This window comes from Motacilla alba, chromosome 8 (assembly GCF_015832195.1).
Source record: "Motacilla alba alba isolate MOTALB_02 chromosome 8, Motacilla_alba_V1.0_pri, whole genome shotgun sequence".
Lineage (NCBI taxonomy): Eukaryota > Metazoa > Chordata > Aves > Passeriformes > Motacillidae > Motacilla > Motacilla alba.
This window is the reverse complement of record NC_052023.1, coordinates 9,419,007-9,435,672: the sequence shown is the minus strand read 5'-3', so window position 1 is coordinate 9,435,672 and position 16,666 is coordinate 9,419,007. Positions and strand designations below refer to the sequence as shown.

Below are 16,666 nucleotides of genomic sequence, written 5' to 3'. Positions count from 1 at the left end.
GCAGGTTTGAAAGAAACAGGCTCCCTCCAAGTGTTTACAAAGCCAGAGCATTTTAAAGCTCTGCTTCATTGTTATTCTAACAGCAAAAGTAAATTCTGCCTATGTACTTATGGCTGGACCGCATACCTTCCCATCGGGGCACAAAGGCTTATCTGTGGGTAAGGAGCACATACCGTGTAGGTTCCTAAGCGGCTGGTTACAACCCAAAGAACAACACAAAGCTCGATGCTTCTTCTCCTAAGTCATTGTAAAACCAATGAAAAAGCAGAATTCCCCCCTAAAACTACCCGGGACACTTGCCCACCCATCAGCATCCAAGACCTCTCGAGGGCAAACCATATTATACCATACTGGGAAGCACAGGCGAGAAACATGAATTTGTTCTGCCAGATCACAGCTTACTGTCAAAATCCACCAAAGGTCTTTTCTCTCTCCAAAAACCCAAGAGATAATAGCGTAAAAACTTTTGTTCATAAATATTTATGCAAGTGAACTTGTTAAAAATTAACCGCTGTCGTTAAAGGTTTTGTATCCTTTAGGATTCCCGGCATGCAGTGCAGTTGCATGCTTTATATTAAGCCTGGCATTTCTGCATTCCTTTCCTGCATGCTTTTGTCATTTGTCTAAAAATTAAAAGAAAAAAAACCCACACACCACACACACACAAAGACGGGATCTGTACACATAATAATAAAGCAGTTTTTAAGAAGACAAAGATGCCTGTGTTCAACATCCAAGATCTTTCTTTGAGCAGGGAAAAAAAAAATCAATTTAATGACTCCAGTGAGATCAGGGTTTAAGCCTCGTTTAAGTTTTACTAAGCATGAAGGAATTATTGGTTGATAATGTGGCATATATATTTTTTTCAGACCTGCCAGCTTTATAAGCATGAAGGAGCCAGAGCCTGAAGCACTTTGTGCCCATAAGCACAACCCTCACCCCTCCACATCATCCTCCACTGCCAGAAGGTCATTCCTCCTGGATTTTGTCTGTCAATTTTTCAAAAGGATTTTTCCAACCACACAGAGAAGGAATTTCACATCTGTACTGTCCCTATTTTTTTCACAGGTCTGAGTCAGAAACACAACTGTATGAACATCTGATCTTTATTAACAGAAAATCTCAACTGTGCAAACCTCAGGTCATGGCACCAGGAGCCGGTGGTGTCCGTTAAAGGGATCCTTAGAGGGGAACAGTAGTTTTGATTTACTGCTGGAGAGCATCAAGGAAGCCAGGGTTGGAGTTTTTATTTTTTCCCAAGACATAATGGTTCCCAAGTTCCTATCTTAATTGCAAACACACACAGCCACAAAGTGTTTGTGTCTCTGGTGGCTGGAGCTCTTCCACCTCACCTTCCAGAGGCATCCACAGGATGGATGTGGAAAGTTGGCAGAGGACATCTCAGCCTTGCCTCCCATCTATAAACACAGCCCTTCACTGCCTTTTGTTTGATGTAAATTTTCCTCCTCCAGCTCAGGGCTGCAAGGCTGTGACGTGGCTGCTCCTGGGACAAAAACAGAGGAGTCTGACCCCACGTCACCCACCCACTGCCATGTGAAGAAGAGCCACACAACAGCCAAGACCCAAATCTTCCCTCCGCCAGCTCCAAAGGCAAATTCCCACGGCGAGCATCCCGCACGCCCGTTTTGGGCTGGGAAAGCAGGAGATAAATCACCCACCGACTTTGCGGTGAGCGCTTCCAGAACGTGCTGCTTCATCTAAAAAGCTGACGGCTGGAGGACAATAAGCGCGAGCTCTGGTTTCAGAGCTGGGGAGATGGTTTAGACTTGTCGGGGGGACATGGAACACCAGAGCCAGGACCATCCTCTCTGTTCTCTGGCTCGCCCAGAGCAGCAGCAGGAAGTGCAGGGAGACGGGGCAGATGGGATGCTGGATACCAGCACTGGACATCACTTTGGGATGGGACTGCTCTGCTTTGCGTCCTGCATGCCCCTGACCCCAGCGCTCATCCACATCCTTCACAGAATTGGATAAAAGCTCATCAAAGCAATGTTCAAAAGACAAATACGTTTAAAAACTGATTTTAAAAGAAAATTCCTTTGTACTGAACCAGTCCTAGGTTTCGGCAACCGTCACCTCTGTCTCTTGCTCCCACAGCAGCTTACTGCATCCACATCTTGGTGGGCAAGTCATTAAAACATCACCCTCAGCAAGCTATTATCTACCCTCCCCCTTAATTTTAAAGTTCCTGAAGAGCTACTCCTCTCCTTCTGAAAAAATAATTTGGTTTTGAGTTTCACAGTATTTTAAACAGAATAATTAATCATCTTAACGCAGCCCTTACAAAATATTAATTCACGCCAAAAAAAAAGGCTATAATCATATCCTCAGAGAAAAACCTTTTGTGCTTCAGGAATTTTCACTGCATGTCCTCAGAGGTGGGAGGAGAATTCTTCTGCTGCCTCCTATTCTCACATCTCAAATGGAAAATGTTTTGATAATGCTCTTCTGAATGTAAACTGTACCAAATGGGATTTTTATTATTTTTAAGCAGCTTTTTTTTCCCCAAAAGGAAGAACGGCTCTTTAAATAAACAGAGCGAACTACCCATTCCTTACAACAAAAACCACCCTCCCTTCACTCATTCACGCCATACCCTGGCACAAAATGAATTTACATTTCGCATTTGCAAAACAAATTCTCGCCTAATGTCATTTTAATGGGAAGGCGCATTTCAATCCTTTCCAATAACAACGAGGAGCGGCTTATTCTATGTAAAACACCCCAATTTGTTTCTCTTTAAATATATGCGGATTTCAGATGGGGACAGGGGCTAGAAGGACGGGGGAAGAGGAACATTTCCTCTCCGGCAATCCCCCTCCGCCAGCGCACACAAAAGCCACCTGCCCATGGAGAGAAAACACGATGCCATTATTCCCATCGTCATTCCCACGGCCCCTTCGACACCGAACGAGCGTGAGAAGGCCGCGCGCATCCGTCCCCGACACGCGCATCACGCCAGGTCACCGGTGGTACCCGCGGGTCCACCCAACTTGTCACCCCCCACCGCTCCCACCGCTCCCCCCGAGCCGGCCCCGCCGGACGCGCCCGCGCAGGGGCCGCGAAGAGGAAAGCGGGGGCTGATGCCACCCCTAGAGATGTTCCAAGCAGGGAAAACCCCTGATGGAGAGGACAAAGAAGAACGCTCGGAGCTGCTGGAGAGATGCATTATGTTTATAAGCCCGTCTCCCGGTGGAAAGGACAGGACCCCCATGGGAGCGCGGGTGGGGGTGCTCAGGCGTGAGAGGGACAGCGGCTGAGGGGTCGGGGAGGGCAGCAGGGCTGCGTGCCCTCCGCACAACCCCCCGACGGGCACTTTGCGGGGGGGGAGAAGGAGGGGGCGAAGAGGGGTGGTCTTTATTTTCCCCCTTGGACTGGACGGACGGCGTCCAAGCTGCGGGCAGCTGCCAGTGACCCCCGCGCAGACGCACCCCCGGAGGCGGGGGGAGGTCACCCTCGCCCTCCCACCCCCTCAAACCCCAAGCCGGCATCTTCCCGAAGGAGCGCACGGCAGTCCCTGCCCCCGGGGCAGGATTTTCCTGTCAAACCACAACCGCGCCAGACAAAAGGCTTAAGTGCAGGAGGGGATGGGGAGGAGGGGACGGGGACGGACACAGACGAGCCCCCGGGGGCCCCGTCCCGGCACTCACCGACTTGCAGCACGTTGTCCACCGCGCCGGTCTCCAGCAGGCGGATGCCGCGGCGGAAGGGCAGCCCCTCGCCCTGCGGCGCGGCGGGGGCGGCGGGCGGCGGGGGGCCGGCGGCGGGGCTCTCTTCGCCGGCCGGGGCGGGGGCGGCGGCGGCCGAGGGTCCCCCCGCGGCGGCGCTGGCGGGGGAGGCGGCGGCAGCGGCGCGGCCGGGCTGGAAGCTGGAGTACATGCAGATCTGCCGCTCGCTGCGGGGGAAGCTCCAGTAGACGATGCGGCGCTGGACGGGCTCGGGGATGCGCTGGAAGCGGCCCTCCACCCGCTCGAAGGCCCAGCTGCCCGCCACCCGCTTGGCCGCCGCGTCCAGCAGCGACTCGGGCTGCAGCAGGCTGCCTGTCCCGCCGCCCCCGCCGCCGCCCCCTTGCCCCGCAGTCGCCGCCGCCGGCCCCGCGGCCCCCGCCGGCCCCGCCGCCGCCGCGGGGCAGCAGCCGGGCAGCGCCGGAGGGGCCCCGCTGGCCCCCGCGCCCGGCCCCGCCGAGCCGGCCCCCGCGGCTCCGGGACGGGGGTGCACGGCCCCGGTGCCCCCCGCCGGGCAGGCCCGGGAGCACAAGCGCTTGGGGCCCGGGGCGCCGGCGGGCAGCGGCGGGCGGAGCAGCTCCTCTCCCTCTCCTCCCTCCGCCATGGCTGCGACCGACTGAGCCGGGCGAGGGGAGGAGAGACGCCGAGGAGGAGGAGGAGAGGGCGGGGACCGGGGGGGTGGTCCCGCCGGCCGGGAGCCGGCCCCGCCGGGGCGGGACGCGCCGCAGCCCCCCGCCCGCCCCCACCGCCCGTCGGGGCCCCGCCGCCTGTGGCACCTGCCCGGCTGCCGCATGGGTGCTGAGGGCATGGCCCCGGGCACCGCCCGGTGTCCTCCTGGCCGCGTCCCCAGGCGGGAGGGGGACACGCAAGGGACGCTGCGTCCCCCGTGCTCGGAGAGGAAGGACCCGCTGCTGCGGGTCCCCGCGGCGCTGGTGGGTGAGGGGCTGGCGCAGCCATCCGAGCGCCAGGGGCCTGCGCTGAGGCAGCGGGACAAAGGGGCACGGCGGCGCTGGAGGTGGCAGCGCTCCCGCGGGGATGTCGGAGGGATCGGCACTGCTCCTGCTGCGTGCCCGGCGGTGCCCGGTTCAGGCGCCCAGTCTGACCCACAAATCAACACCCAGCCTCACCCGTAATTCACCTACGGCTTTACATCGAGTAGCAGAGCAGACAGCAGTGCCCTGCCCTTCCATGGGCATCAGGGTTTGCTTTTTCTGTTAAAGTCCTGTAGTGAAGATGCTCGTCCCATGCATCATAGCAGGGTCCTCGGGCACAGGAACGGCCAGGTCTTTTAGTACACACGGCTTTTGGGGGAGGACACGAAAAACAGGTACTGCTGGCTTCCAGGAGCTCTCTGGTGCTCTCAGGTGGGATTACATTAAAGGGACATACAAATATATTCAGTACATACTGTCTGCGTTGCCATCCCAAAATCCAGGGAGCTGACTCCTCACCAGCCTCTGCTTTCAGCCCAGGGTGATGGCAGCACCCCTGGGACCAGCACAGCATGGGGCTGGATGGGGGAGGGCTGTGGCAACTGAAGTCCACTTCTCAGGGCCTCTACACCCTGCCATCACTTTGCTGCTATGTCCAGCAGGACACCGTTCCATGATCTTCCCCAGAAATACATTCCTGGTTTTGCGTCCTGTCTAAATTTAAGTGACAAACCTCTGAGGAAGAGCAGAGCTCACAGGTCTCCGAGTTCAGTTTTCATGCTATTATTCTCAGTGCTTTGAGAATCCAAGACCAATTCCTTCCTATCTGCAGTTCAGTCACATCTAAACCATTACCGGTTACTCCCTTGTTGCAGAGATCTCCTATTTATTCTTACTGACAGAGCAAGAGTACATTTCCTGGAATAACAGGGCGATGCAATTAGGGAACAGGAAATAATTATGCGCCTTTGCTCTGCCACGAGATACCTCCAAGCCCAAGGTCTCCTCTGCAGGACACGGAGGGAAGGAATCAGGTCTCAGGCAGGTGGTGAGAGCAGGCAGAGCCACTGCAATGAGAGATCTCCATTTTAGAGAGCAAGCCACAAGCTAATCGATGAAGGTCAGGAAGAGGTTTTCCTTGAAGGCTGAGGTGTTCCTTGCTGCTGTTGGTCTTGTTCAAAGTAATGAGTGCTAGCAGTGGCAGAAACTGGCCTGGGGCAGCAGCTGCACACAGATTTGTTTACGCAGAGATTTTCCCCAGGAATCACATCCCCATTTCTTTAACCCTGAAGGCCATTTTGCTCTCTTTAAGAGTTTGTTGCAACAGGAAGCACTTGCCACAGAAGCACGGCATTTTGTCCATCACCTCTGCTCACCGTTGTGATGACAGGTCCTGGGTCGACAAAGAAGGGCTTTGTCCACCTCTGCCCCTCCCTGGCTGCACCCTCCTGGCCCCAAGTGGAGCACACCTTCCTGGCAGAGAGCAGTCCAGCAATCTCAATCTTTTCCGATGCTGAAAGCTGTGGGCTCTGGTGCCCCAGAATTTCTGCTGGTACCTGTGTCTCCCTGCAGCTGCCAGGGCTGCTCAGGCAGAGGGTGACACTGCATGAGAGCTGGGACATGGCACCCCAGCTTGTCCGGTCCCTCTGTCACCAGTCACTGCAGAGCTCACCTAGTGACAACCTTGAGTGTCCTTACTTACGTTGTCCCCAGACAGTGCCAATAAAAGGAGTTTAGACTTCAGACCAAGCAGGAATGTTATTCATTACCAATAAGCTGACTTTTCATTGCATAAAATATATAATCCAGACTCAAATCAAAGCAAGGTTGGTGCAGTGGCTGGCCAGCCTGTCTCTGGGGGGTTGGCATGTTATTTCAAAGAAAAACCAATCTATTTTTCCTCTCTCTCTTCATTCTGAACATTTGTTGCTACCCATTCCTCCCCATATTTCCCTGTGCCTTTCATCACTGTCTTGATTTTGCAAGGGGGAGAGCTCTCCTCCTCCCAGGGAATGTGGACAGACCTCTTCTCCCTGGGGAAAGATGCAAAATGTCAGCCTCCAGCCCAGCCCCTGATGCTGCTCATTCAGAGCCTGGAACCAGGTACATCAATAATTCACTGCACGCTTTCCTGAGCCCAGCCATTTGCTGAGCCACTGGCAGCCCTGGTTCCCCTCCTGTTTTCAGGACTGTTTGGTCAGGGTCTGCCTGTGCTGCACCCCACCAGCTCCAGCCCTTCTGGCCTCATCACTGGTGCTATCCATCAAGTGCTGATTTCTCCTGCTGGCTCCAGGAAGTATTTTATTTTGAGTCCCTGGCTGGAAAATTGACTGACCAAGGGGCTGGAGCCCCAGGGTCTCTAGACCATAGTCAGGCAGCAATGCAATGCAATATCCTCAGAAATTCTTTGGGTGCCAGCTCAATCAGAAGTCCAGCTTTAAGGTGGAGGTGCTGTGGAGTAAGAAAACCGCTTTCATCTTCCTAGAAACTAAATTCAAGGACCATAAAAAGAAGAAAGGACAAGGGTCCTGATGAGATGCCTCTGTGGGCTTCCCGGCAGATGTGCTTTGTTTTGTGGCAGTCAAGGTAAGTGATGGCTGGTGCCACATCTCAGCCCAAGGGGATGTCACCCCCTTGGCTGCTCCCACCTGCACACCTTCATGTAGCTGCTCTCCTCTCTCCCCATCATGCCCAAACTCCATCCTCAGCAGAAAGACTGCCTTTCTCTGGGCATCCTCCCCTCTCTTGGATGCTCCCGTGCTGCTTTGACATTGCTTTGACTCCCAACAGTCAATGTTGTGCTCTCACTAACACGAGTGACACTGTGGAGCCTTTAGAGACGACAGCAGAGCTCTGCAAGGACCAGGGAGCACCAGGGAAGTCCTGTGGTGACAGATGAAGGTACACAAGGGCAGAAGAAGCTTTATGGGCAATTAATGATGGGAAAGGAACAGGATAGCAGAGTGCAGGCAGACACTAAGCTCCTGCTCCAGCCATCCAGAGGATTTGCTGCTCCAAAGCAGTTAAAGACAAGCTTATCAACGGCCAAGCTCCCTGCTACAGCCTCCATTGTACAGCACTCACTGCAAGTGTGGCTGTTTCTGCCTTTCCTATGCTGCTGGTGCTGTTCAGAGCAGAGGCAGAAGGGAAAGGACACAGGGAGTAACTGCAGCTCCCCTGCCTTATTGCATTTGGGAGCAGAGGAATCTAATGGTCAGGACAATTATTCCTTAGCACCCCCATAGATCCAATGCCCAGGAAGAGACAGAGAGCATTGTCTTATGAAATATTTGGCCTTGCAAGCAAGAGGAGGGACACCTTGATTTGGTTGCCCATGGAGTTTAGCACCATTTTTAGAATTTCCAGTGCCTAGTAAGGTCTCCAACAAAGCACAGACTGGAGTTGGAGCTTTTTGCTGTCAAACTGTTCAAATCCCCTGTGGATTCTCCACTGATTCATTAGCGCTGAGTTATTGCTGTGCTTGTCTTCCAGCAGGGACTCTAATAAAGTGGCTTTTTGCTAGCCAGCCAGTTATTTTATGAAACTTTCCAGAACTGACAAGCTCAAAGACCTCCTTCAGGTGTGACTGCAATTGTCTGTGTACTCAAAAGAGAAATGCAAGGACTGAAAGTACCATCTCTCCTCTCCAAGCAGAGGATGAATTCCAAGATCAGGTTTGGGATGGCTGTGCTAACCCTCATGTCAATCCAGGAACAGCTCGACTTGCCTGTGTGTCCCTGTGGTTGCCCAGGCTGGGATGATGCAGACCCAGACACTCCCTTGTACCCAGACTGAGATTTCTGGTTGTCAGAAGCTGTTGTTCCCTTTCCCCCACACATGACATTACATCTCTGGCTTGCCAGGGCTGCCTTCCCCCAGCACCTGTAAGATTAGCAACGTGCTGAGCCTCTGTCTTGCCACTGAGACTTCAGCACCCTTCCAGCAAATGCATTTGCTGTGCAGACAGCAAGCACAGGGCAGCTGCTGGGCGAAGACCCTTGGCTTCCAGGAGGAACAGCCACCTCTCCAGCATGGAGTCTACAAGCACAGAGTGCTCCAGAAAGTTACTCAGGCCCGCACTGAAGAGACTGGAGAGATGTCCATCCTGGCCAGGCTGGCTATCTCAGGGCTGAGCTCAGCAGAAAACAACCCTCTTGGGCTACCACCTCTGCCTTTCAGCCACTGAAGTTCCTTCCCCTTAATTAGGGATGCTAAAATAAACGGGGGATCATTTTTTCAGGCTACAAGAGTATGAATAAATGATGGCAAAGCAAGGGGTAAACAATGCTTCTGTTAGCCTTTACTATGGGGTCTGCCCTGGCTTTGGAACACAAGTGGATTACAGGGTCCAGCTGGATGGGAAGCTGGAGTCAGGCATTTTGGCAGCTCTACAAAGCTGTGGTTCTTCAGGTGCAGTGAGTGCCATCACTGTCACATCTGCCACCATTCCAGGCTGCTCTCAGCAGCAGGATTTGGGAACCCAGCATCACTGCTAACCTGTTTCCCGGAGCAGCGTGTGGAGAGACACACGGGAAATCACCCCTCGCACGGCAGAAAAAGATTATCTTGCTGTCTGCTTTCCTGGCAGGAGGGCAGGAGGGAGCCTGAATCTCAGCAAAGCTCCTACAAACACAAGGACCAGGGCAAGATCCAGTCTCAGGCCAGGGCACCTGCTTGCAAATCCACACAAGAGCTGGCCTGGTGAGATGTGTCTCTCCCAGATGTGGGTTGGGCTTTTTCTGCTCACACTGGGCTCTTTCAAACCCCCGATCTAAGCTGTAAATAACAGAACCAGTCTGTACTGGGCAGACAAAGAGAGGAGGTGATGCCACAGAAAGCTATGCAGGGGTGAGAGCCTTGGTATCCCATGGGGCTGGGGCTCCAGCTCTCCGTCCCCCAAATCACTCTGGACCCACCAGGAGGGAGGGAAAGAGCTGGGATGTGTCCCTCGTAGGGCAACCATGGAGTGGCTTGAAGGCCTTTGGAGGAAGGAGAGAGGTTACAGGAGGAAACAACAGAAGAGGCAAACCTGTTGTTTGCAGCTTTGCTCCAAAGTCAGAGAGGCACCTCCACCCTCTGTCCCTGGGGACTGCTTTGGGATGACTCTGCTCTCCCTCTGCCAGCTGACAGAAGATGGGGCATGCCATCTTTCAAAGCAACTGGGCTTTGAAAACCAGGGATTGGACTCTGTCCTGCTGGGGGCCTCCTGCCCAGCCTGGTCCCATGATTGATGCTGAAGAAGGAGATGGGAATGAACATGGCCAAAATCTGACTCACTTCTGCAGCCCCTGCATCACTTCCATCAACCCCCTGCACTGGTGGCCATGCGGGACCACGAGTCCCTGCTGCTGGCTCATCCCTGCTGCTGTTTCTCTGCTCTGTCCCATCTCCATGGGCAACGCTACACCAAAATGAATCTGGGCCTCTTCACCAGGGTCATCAGCAAGCTGGCCAAAGCCACGGATGACCTCTCCAGGTCTCATTCCCCAGCTCCTAACCCACAATGCCACCCCCAGGCAGCAGCAGCCACCCTGACCCCAGAGAAGCCAGAGGGGCCCGGCTGGGCTGGACTTGGGGGACAAAAATGCAGCCGCCTGCATTTATTTTGCCTAACAACAGTGATCCCTCTGTATATTTTCATTCTGTTTTCCTAGGCTCAGCTGCCTCCTCAATGAAATGTTTCCAAAGCAGCCTGGCTTGGCAGCACGCCAGCCCCGGCTGCCAGATGAATGGGCGGAGGAGGAGGGACCCATTCCTCTTCTTGACACAGCATCGCTGCACAAGAGGCCTCTGTTGACATTAGGACTGGCTGTTCCTCCTTTCCCGAGAGGATCTGCCCGGCCCTCGGCAGGAGCAGCACACAGGGCCAAGGCTTCATGTGACATGAAACTGACATCTGTCCTCCTCCAGGGTGGTGGCACAGCCATAGGTACCAGGGCACCATGGTGTACCCTCCTCCAGGGTGGTGGCACAGCCACAGATAACAGGGTACCAAGGACTGCTAGAACTGAAGTCAGCCCTTGTTTCTGGCCCTGGATCCCCCAGCTGAGCCAGCCCCCCAACAGGTGAGGATTCCTTGGAGCTCTCTGGCTCTACTTACACCATCACTCTCCAAGACATTGGTGATGTAGAGAGCCTGTTTCCTCCCCAAAACCTCTCTCCACCCTACCCAGAGCAAAGCTCTCCCTCAGCATCGCAGGAGTACAGACACTGACACAGGATTTGAAGAGCTCCAGGTTTCTGGTGTCTTTCAGGGGTGAACCTTGTCATAGGGGCCACAAGTGTGGCACCCTAAACCCTTCAGGTCTTTGGACAATAATATATGGAATGGGATCAGTTTCACTCTAAAACCTTGCCCTACTCAATCATGGAGGACTTCATCCAAGCAATGTGACAGCTCTTTCCCACACCTCAATGCCTCTACCCAAAGCAAAATGCCCAGCCAAGCTTTCAGGGCCAGAAATTTGTCTGCTGGGAGGTAACCAAATGGTAGCTGTTGCAATGGACTACACACCCAGCACCAGATGGGATCCCTCTCTCTGCCATGGCTAATTGCAGCCCTGGTCATCAGTGAGGGAATGCAAATCCATGTATGCCCCACTCATCACCTGCCACCTCCTTGGCAGGGACACCTTTAGGAGCTGCACAAGGAAAGGATGTGGAATTTAATACAAGTGCTGATAATGCATCAGAAGGCAAAAGAAAGAGATTAAAGTAATCATCATCCTTCCAATCTGCACCTCTTTCCCTGATTGGCTCTTCTGGCATCTTCTGCTGGCGGCCAGCACCCAGCTGAGGCAAGCCAAGGACCAGGGGCTGGATAAGAGCAGCACCCAGCAGCAAGCCACAGGAACACAGTCTGCTCCCACCAGCCGTGGCAGGGAGACCGCTCTGCCTGGATCTGGTGGAAAAGAGGCCAACCATGCATCGATAAGATGAATTAGTTGTCTCAGCAGCACCAGCAAAATGAGCGAGAGGAGCCGAGCCCGTGAGGCCCGGCCTGCTTTGTTTCAATTACAGCAGCTGCCAGAAGAAAAAGATAACCTCAATATTGATGGCAGGAGCAGCAGACAGAGGTGCCCTTGCAGGCTACTGGGAGCAGGTAGAGGAGGAAGGCGGAGGAGAGATGGAGGAGGGGGAGCAGGGTCTCAGCCAGCACCCCTTGGGAGAACCTGGCTGGTAAGAAAGACACATCTGATCCCACTGCTCTCACCCCTGTGAGGATCAGCTCCTTTTCACCCCGGTTCTTGTCCCAGTCACTGTGCAGAGCATCCTCCAGCAGAGACAGGGTGCAGAAACCCAGCACTGGGACACAGCACAATGAAAACACTGAGCAGAAAATCATCTCTCTGCTCCCCACTCAAGCTGCAGGGCCTGCAGAGGTGTTGAGTAGGGCTGTGTGGGATGAGGGATGGAGCTGGAGTAAAGGGCAGAGACAGGCCTGGGGCACCACAAGCTGCAGGCAGGCATGCTGCCTGCCAGGGGCACAGCACCCACCTGCCTGAGGGCTGGGGAGCCCCACGATGTGCCTGCAATGGGAACTGCTCTGGGCGCTGGGGACAAGGTGCCCATGGTGACTTTGGAGTGCATGTGGGAACCAGCAGCAGCTTGGGGCAGGCACCCCAACATCACATCTACAAGCCAGGTATGGAGGTGCCGAGCCAAACATCCTCCAAGCAGCACAGTGTTAATGTCCTGGACTCCCACCTTGGGAGGCAGACAGAAGATAGGAAGAGATGGGGTCTTCTCTTGAAGAAGACTTCTCTTCAATCTTCAACCCCTTTACCCCCAACTCCTGCTCAGGGGATGTAAACCATCCCTGGCTGCTGCATCTTGGGGTCTGCATCCAGCCCCGTGTCCCTCCCTGTGCCCAGGGCACAGACCAGCGCTGAGCAAGACACCCCCCGCTTCCCCCGGGGCCACCAGAGGCCAAACTGAGCAGTGGTCACTTCACAGAGGTTTTATTCGCACTCCGGATATTCACGCTGCCCTCCCACCTCGCTTACCCCAGGAAAGACCTCAGGATCCCCACCCTGTCCTTCCCGGAGCTGTGCCCATTGGATACAGCCCCTGGGTCTCCAAGAGGGGACAAGGCCACCATCTTGCGGCCACCCAGCACCACTGCACATACCCGTGCGCACGGTCTGCGGGGCGCCCAGGACGGGACAGCCATGGGGGGACAGGGTTTGGACCGTGGGGAGCTGCGACATCCCACCGCTCTTTGTGCCCTCAGTCCCCTGGGACCATGTCCTGCGGGGCATACGCTGTCCCTCCCCTCGCTCCCTGGCCAGGAAACCCAGGGATTCCAGCACACCCAGGAATGCCTGGATGGGCAGAGGATGCAGTGCTGCTCCCATCCCACCTCTGGCCCCTCTACCCCACCCTGCTGCTCTGTGCAGTGTCAGCCAGCAGTGACCAGGGACCTCCTGGTTTGCACAGCGGGCTTCATTGAGCACAGAAAGACAGGCAGTGGCAGATGGAGGCTCAGAACTGAGACCTGGGGCTGAAAATGCAGCACTGAGCAGGGTCCAAGGGGAATTTCCATCCCTCTCACAGCGTAGGAGGGCAACCCACGTGGGGTTTGCTGGAGGGAGTTGTTAAACCAGCACTGCTGGTGACCAGCAGCCCAAAGCAAGTCCTTCCATGCCTCTGTGAAGTGAGCTGGGGTCGTCTGCGCACTACTGGGTTCTGCAAGGCTGCCCAGCCTGGTTTAATGCTCATCCCCCTCCTTGTGCTTCTTCCCCTTGTGATGGAGCTGACCATGGTCTCCGTGGTGGTGGTGAGCATGGGTAGCAGGTTTGTGGTCCTCACTCGGGTTTGTGTCTCTCTTGCCGTTGACCTCGTGATGGTGGTGAGGATGGAGGGGCTTGTGCTGGTGGACGGGGGTCTCTGACTCCATCCCCTCGTGTTCAGGAAGGGAGCTCGGGGTTGCAGGGCCCTCCATGGTGCTGTTAGCCTGAGGAAAGTAGCACAAGGACCGGTGGGCTATGGGAACGCCCACAGAACCCTGCAGAAAGCCTGGGAGCACAGCTGTGAACTGGGAAGAAGGCAGACCAGCATTCATCATACAGAAAACTGTGGGTCAGAGCAAATGCTCTCCAGCCCTGGCCCAGGGCACAGGGAGGACAAGAAAGGCTGGAGCACACAGGGCACAAGCCTCTACACTTGCGTCCCTTGGCTCAAGCTGTCTGTGGTCCAGAAACAGGAATTTGCATTCAGTATTTCTGGATGTATTTTTCTCCTGGGAAGCGACTAATCGCCTGCCAAGCTCAGAGCTACAGCCTTTTCTTTGCTCTGAGCTTGCCACCTCTGCATCCACTGCCTGCGCTTTCTTATACGGGAACAGTCCTAGTTAGCATTCCCAGACATGGGATATAACCCCTTTAGTCAATTCCTTTTCAACCAGAAAGCTCTGACCTATTTAAGTGCCCTTATCCCAGACCTTCCATCACCTTCCCTCTCCAACACATCTGAGGGCAGCTGCCAGCCCAGAGCCCATCCCCAGCATGGAGATAAGATTGCTCTTGCTGATGTGCAGTGCCAAGGACAGCAGGGATCCCGGCTGCAGCGAGCATTCCAGCTCTTACCTCCTGGGTAGTGTTGGGGTAGAGGGAGCAGTTGCCACAGAAGTCCTTGATGTGGCTGGAGCGGATGGCTGCCTCCACGTAGGGGAAGTGGAGGAAGCTGAAGGGCAACTGGATGTGGAAAGCCAGGCGGCCACACCTGAGGGGAGAAGTCGGCCTCAAGACCGGGGTCTGGAATGCCCCCAGCCCAGCCACGAGAGGAGATTTTGGAAGCCCATCAAACGCTCTGTAACTCCCAGTAAAGCCTCAGGCGAATCGAGGGACACTCACCGGTCATAAACAAGGAAGTCGTCCTTGTCACCCCCCAGGACCTGCCAGACGTCAGGGTCCTCCTGCTCGGGCTGGAGGACGGGGACGCCGGGCGGGGCGTGGCGCTGCAGCTCCGGGAGCATGGCTCGGGACAGCGGCGCCTTCTCGTTGACGATCATGTAGCGAACATCGGCCGTGCCCTGCCGGGCCAGCCGCTCCCGCAGGCCCCCGAGGCTGCGGGAAGGAGGCGCTGGGACGGGCGGCCGGGGCAGGGGCTGCCGGGGCAGGGGCGGCCGGGGCAGGGGCGGCCGGGGCAGGGGCGCCGGGGCAGGGGCGGCGGGGCAGGGGCGGCCGAGGCAGGGGCTGCCGGGGCAGGGGCGGCCGGGGCAGGGGCGGCCGAGGCAGGGGCTGCCGGGGCAGGGGCTGCCGTACGCCCCGAGGTGGCGGGGATGGCTGCGGGGAGGGGGAGCGGGGCTCACCTGTGGGCCTGCCTCAGGCAGAACTGTCAGCTGGCCTTCAGCAGGGCCACCACCGTCACCTGCCCTGCCGCCCCCTCCATGGGGCTCGAGCCATTGATGGTCCATGCCGGTGCCTCCTGGCAGATCCGGCTGCTGTTGGCCGTCTCCTCGGAGGCCGAGGCCAGCCCCAGCCCCAGCCAGGTGGCCAGGGCCAGCACCAGCAGCCCCATCCTGCACCCCGGCCCTGGCAGGGGGACACAGGGTGTTACCCTCCTCCCAGATCCACTGCAACCCCAAAATACCTCCCTGCACCCAGTTCCAGGGCAGACAAGGGCTGTGGGCAGTGTTGGCCTGATCCTGGCCCTGGGAGCTAGGACCCCCATCCCAGGGGGCAAGGAAAGGGGGACAAGGTGGGGAATTGGGCTCTTTGCTACTGTCTTTTGTGGGCACCCAGCGCCACAGCATCCTGTTCTCCCCTGGCAGGGAACACCCACTCCACATCTCAAGAGATGAAGGTGCTCCACCTCCCATGGGCCTTCTCCATTTCTTTGATCCCACAAAACAAACCCAGCCCCAGAGAGAAGTCTGTCTTTGCCCCAGAAGGGAGCAGGGTACAGCCCCTCATCATCTCAGCTGCCAGTGAGCAGTCACTGGGACAGAAATGGTTTCACCTTCAGGTCACCTTGAGAGTCCTTGGTGCCCCACAAAGTGCTTTGGGGGTACACAGAGCCCTTAAAGCCCTTGAGTCTCCCAAAATCTGCCTGAAGCCCCGTCTTACAACAGCCCCCTAACTCTGCCCAGCCCAGGATATTCCCCATCCCTCTAATATCCAGCACACTTAATGGGCAAGGGGGAGGATATGGGTCAGGAGGGGATGGTGCGGGGAGGGAGCAGGGAGATGCAGGATCTGGTCAGGTTGGATGTGCCCCCACTCCCCAGCCCTCTCCCCGCGAGAACGAGCCCCCGATACCGCGCTTCTCCTCGCTGCCGTCCGCCCTCGCTCCCGGCCCCAGCAGCTTTCAGCAACTTCCAGCTGGCCCTGGTCCCCCTTTTATCTCCTGACCACTCTCCCCGCCCAGGAGGGAGGAGAAGAGCCCGGCTGGAGCGAGGACTGCGCCCCGGCCACCACCGCCTGCCTCGAGGGGACAGCGACAAGGCAGGCACTGTCCCCGTCGGTGCCATGTGGCCTCGGGGTGCTGCTGCCACAGCCCAGCCCAAGCCGTGCTGGAGCAAAGCGGTGCCTGGTGCCGGGCTGACGCCGGAGGGTGACAGGCGGTGCTGCAAGGAAGAGATGGACACAGCCGCTCCGAACCTCGCAGGCACGGGAGGGCTGGGGGCGTTGCCAAGGCCACTGCTTACACCAAAAGGTTGCACCACTGTGGGGTGACCTCCAACAGCGCCATCCCTGCACGAGGTGGCACAGGAGCCACCAGTGCCGTTTCTGCTTCTCCGCAGCCAAAAAGATGGTCCCTCCCATACACGGCGGGGTGCTGGAGCTCCCTGCCCTGTGGGGTGTCACCTCAAAAGCCGGGCTGGGCTGTTCTGTTGTGCCCATGGCCGTTCTCAGGCCATGCTTGGTCCCACAGCAACTCCCCAGTGTCCAGTTCCATGCCTCCTGTCCGGCCCCACACTGATGGGGCTGTGGTAGTGTCGGTGTTTCCTTGGGAAATCACAGCGACGCTGGATTCCACCCCCCA

General features: G+C 56.5%; 2 protein-coding genes across 2 annotated transcripts in view; both read right to left on the bottom strand.

The window, feature by feature from the left end:
* ZSWIM5 (zinc finger SWIM-type containing 5) overlaps nucleotides 1-4,626 on the bottom strand; it is a 96,826-nt gene extending 92,200 nt beyond the window's left edge. Inside the window, exon 1 of the mRNA XM_038143743.1 lies at nucleotides 3,672-4,626. Coding sequence (XP_037999671.1) covers nucleotides 3,672-4,554 — 883 coding nt within the window. The 5' untranslated portion in view covers nucleotides 4,555-4,626. The remainder of the gene's footprint in view (nucleotides 1-3,671) is intronic.
* A 7,997-nt stretch (nucleotides 4,627-12,623) lies between these two features.
* Nucleotides 12,624-15,984, bottom strand: LOC119704166 (selenoprotein Pb-like). The gene is made up of 5 exons (XM_038144969.1): nucleotides 15,944-15,984; nucleotides 14,991-15,212; nucleotides 14,533-14,745; nucleotides 14,266-14,401; nucleotides 12,624-13,634 (listed from the first exon to the last, which is right to left on the bottom strand). The coding sequence occupies exons 2-5, from the start codon at nucleotides 15,197-15,199 to the stop codon at nucleotides 13,389-13,391; spliced, it is 804 nt and encodes a 267-aa protein (XP_038000897.1). The 5' UTR covers nucleotides 15,200-15,212; nucleotides 15,944-15,984; the 3' UTR covers nucleotides 12,624-13,388.
* Nucleotides 15,985-16,666: the final 682 nt, after the last annotated feature.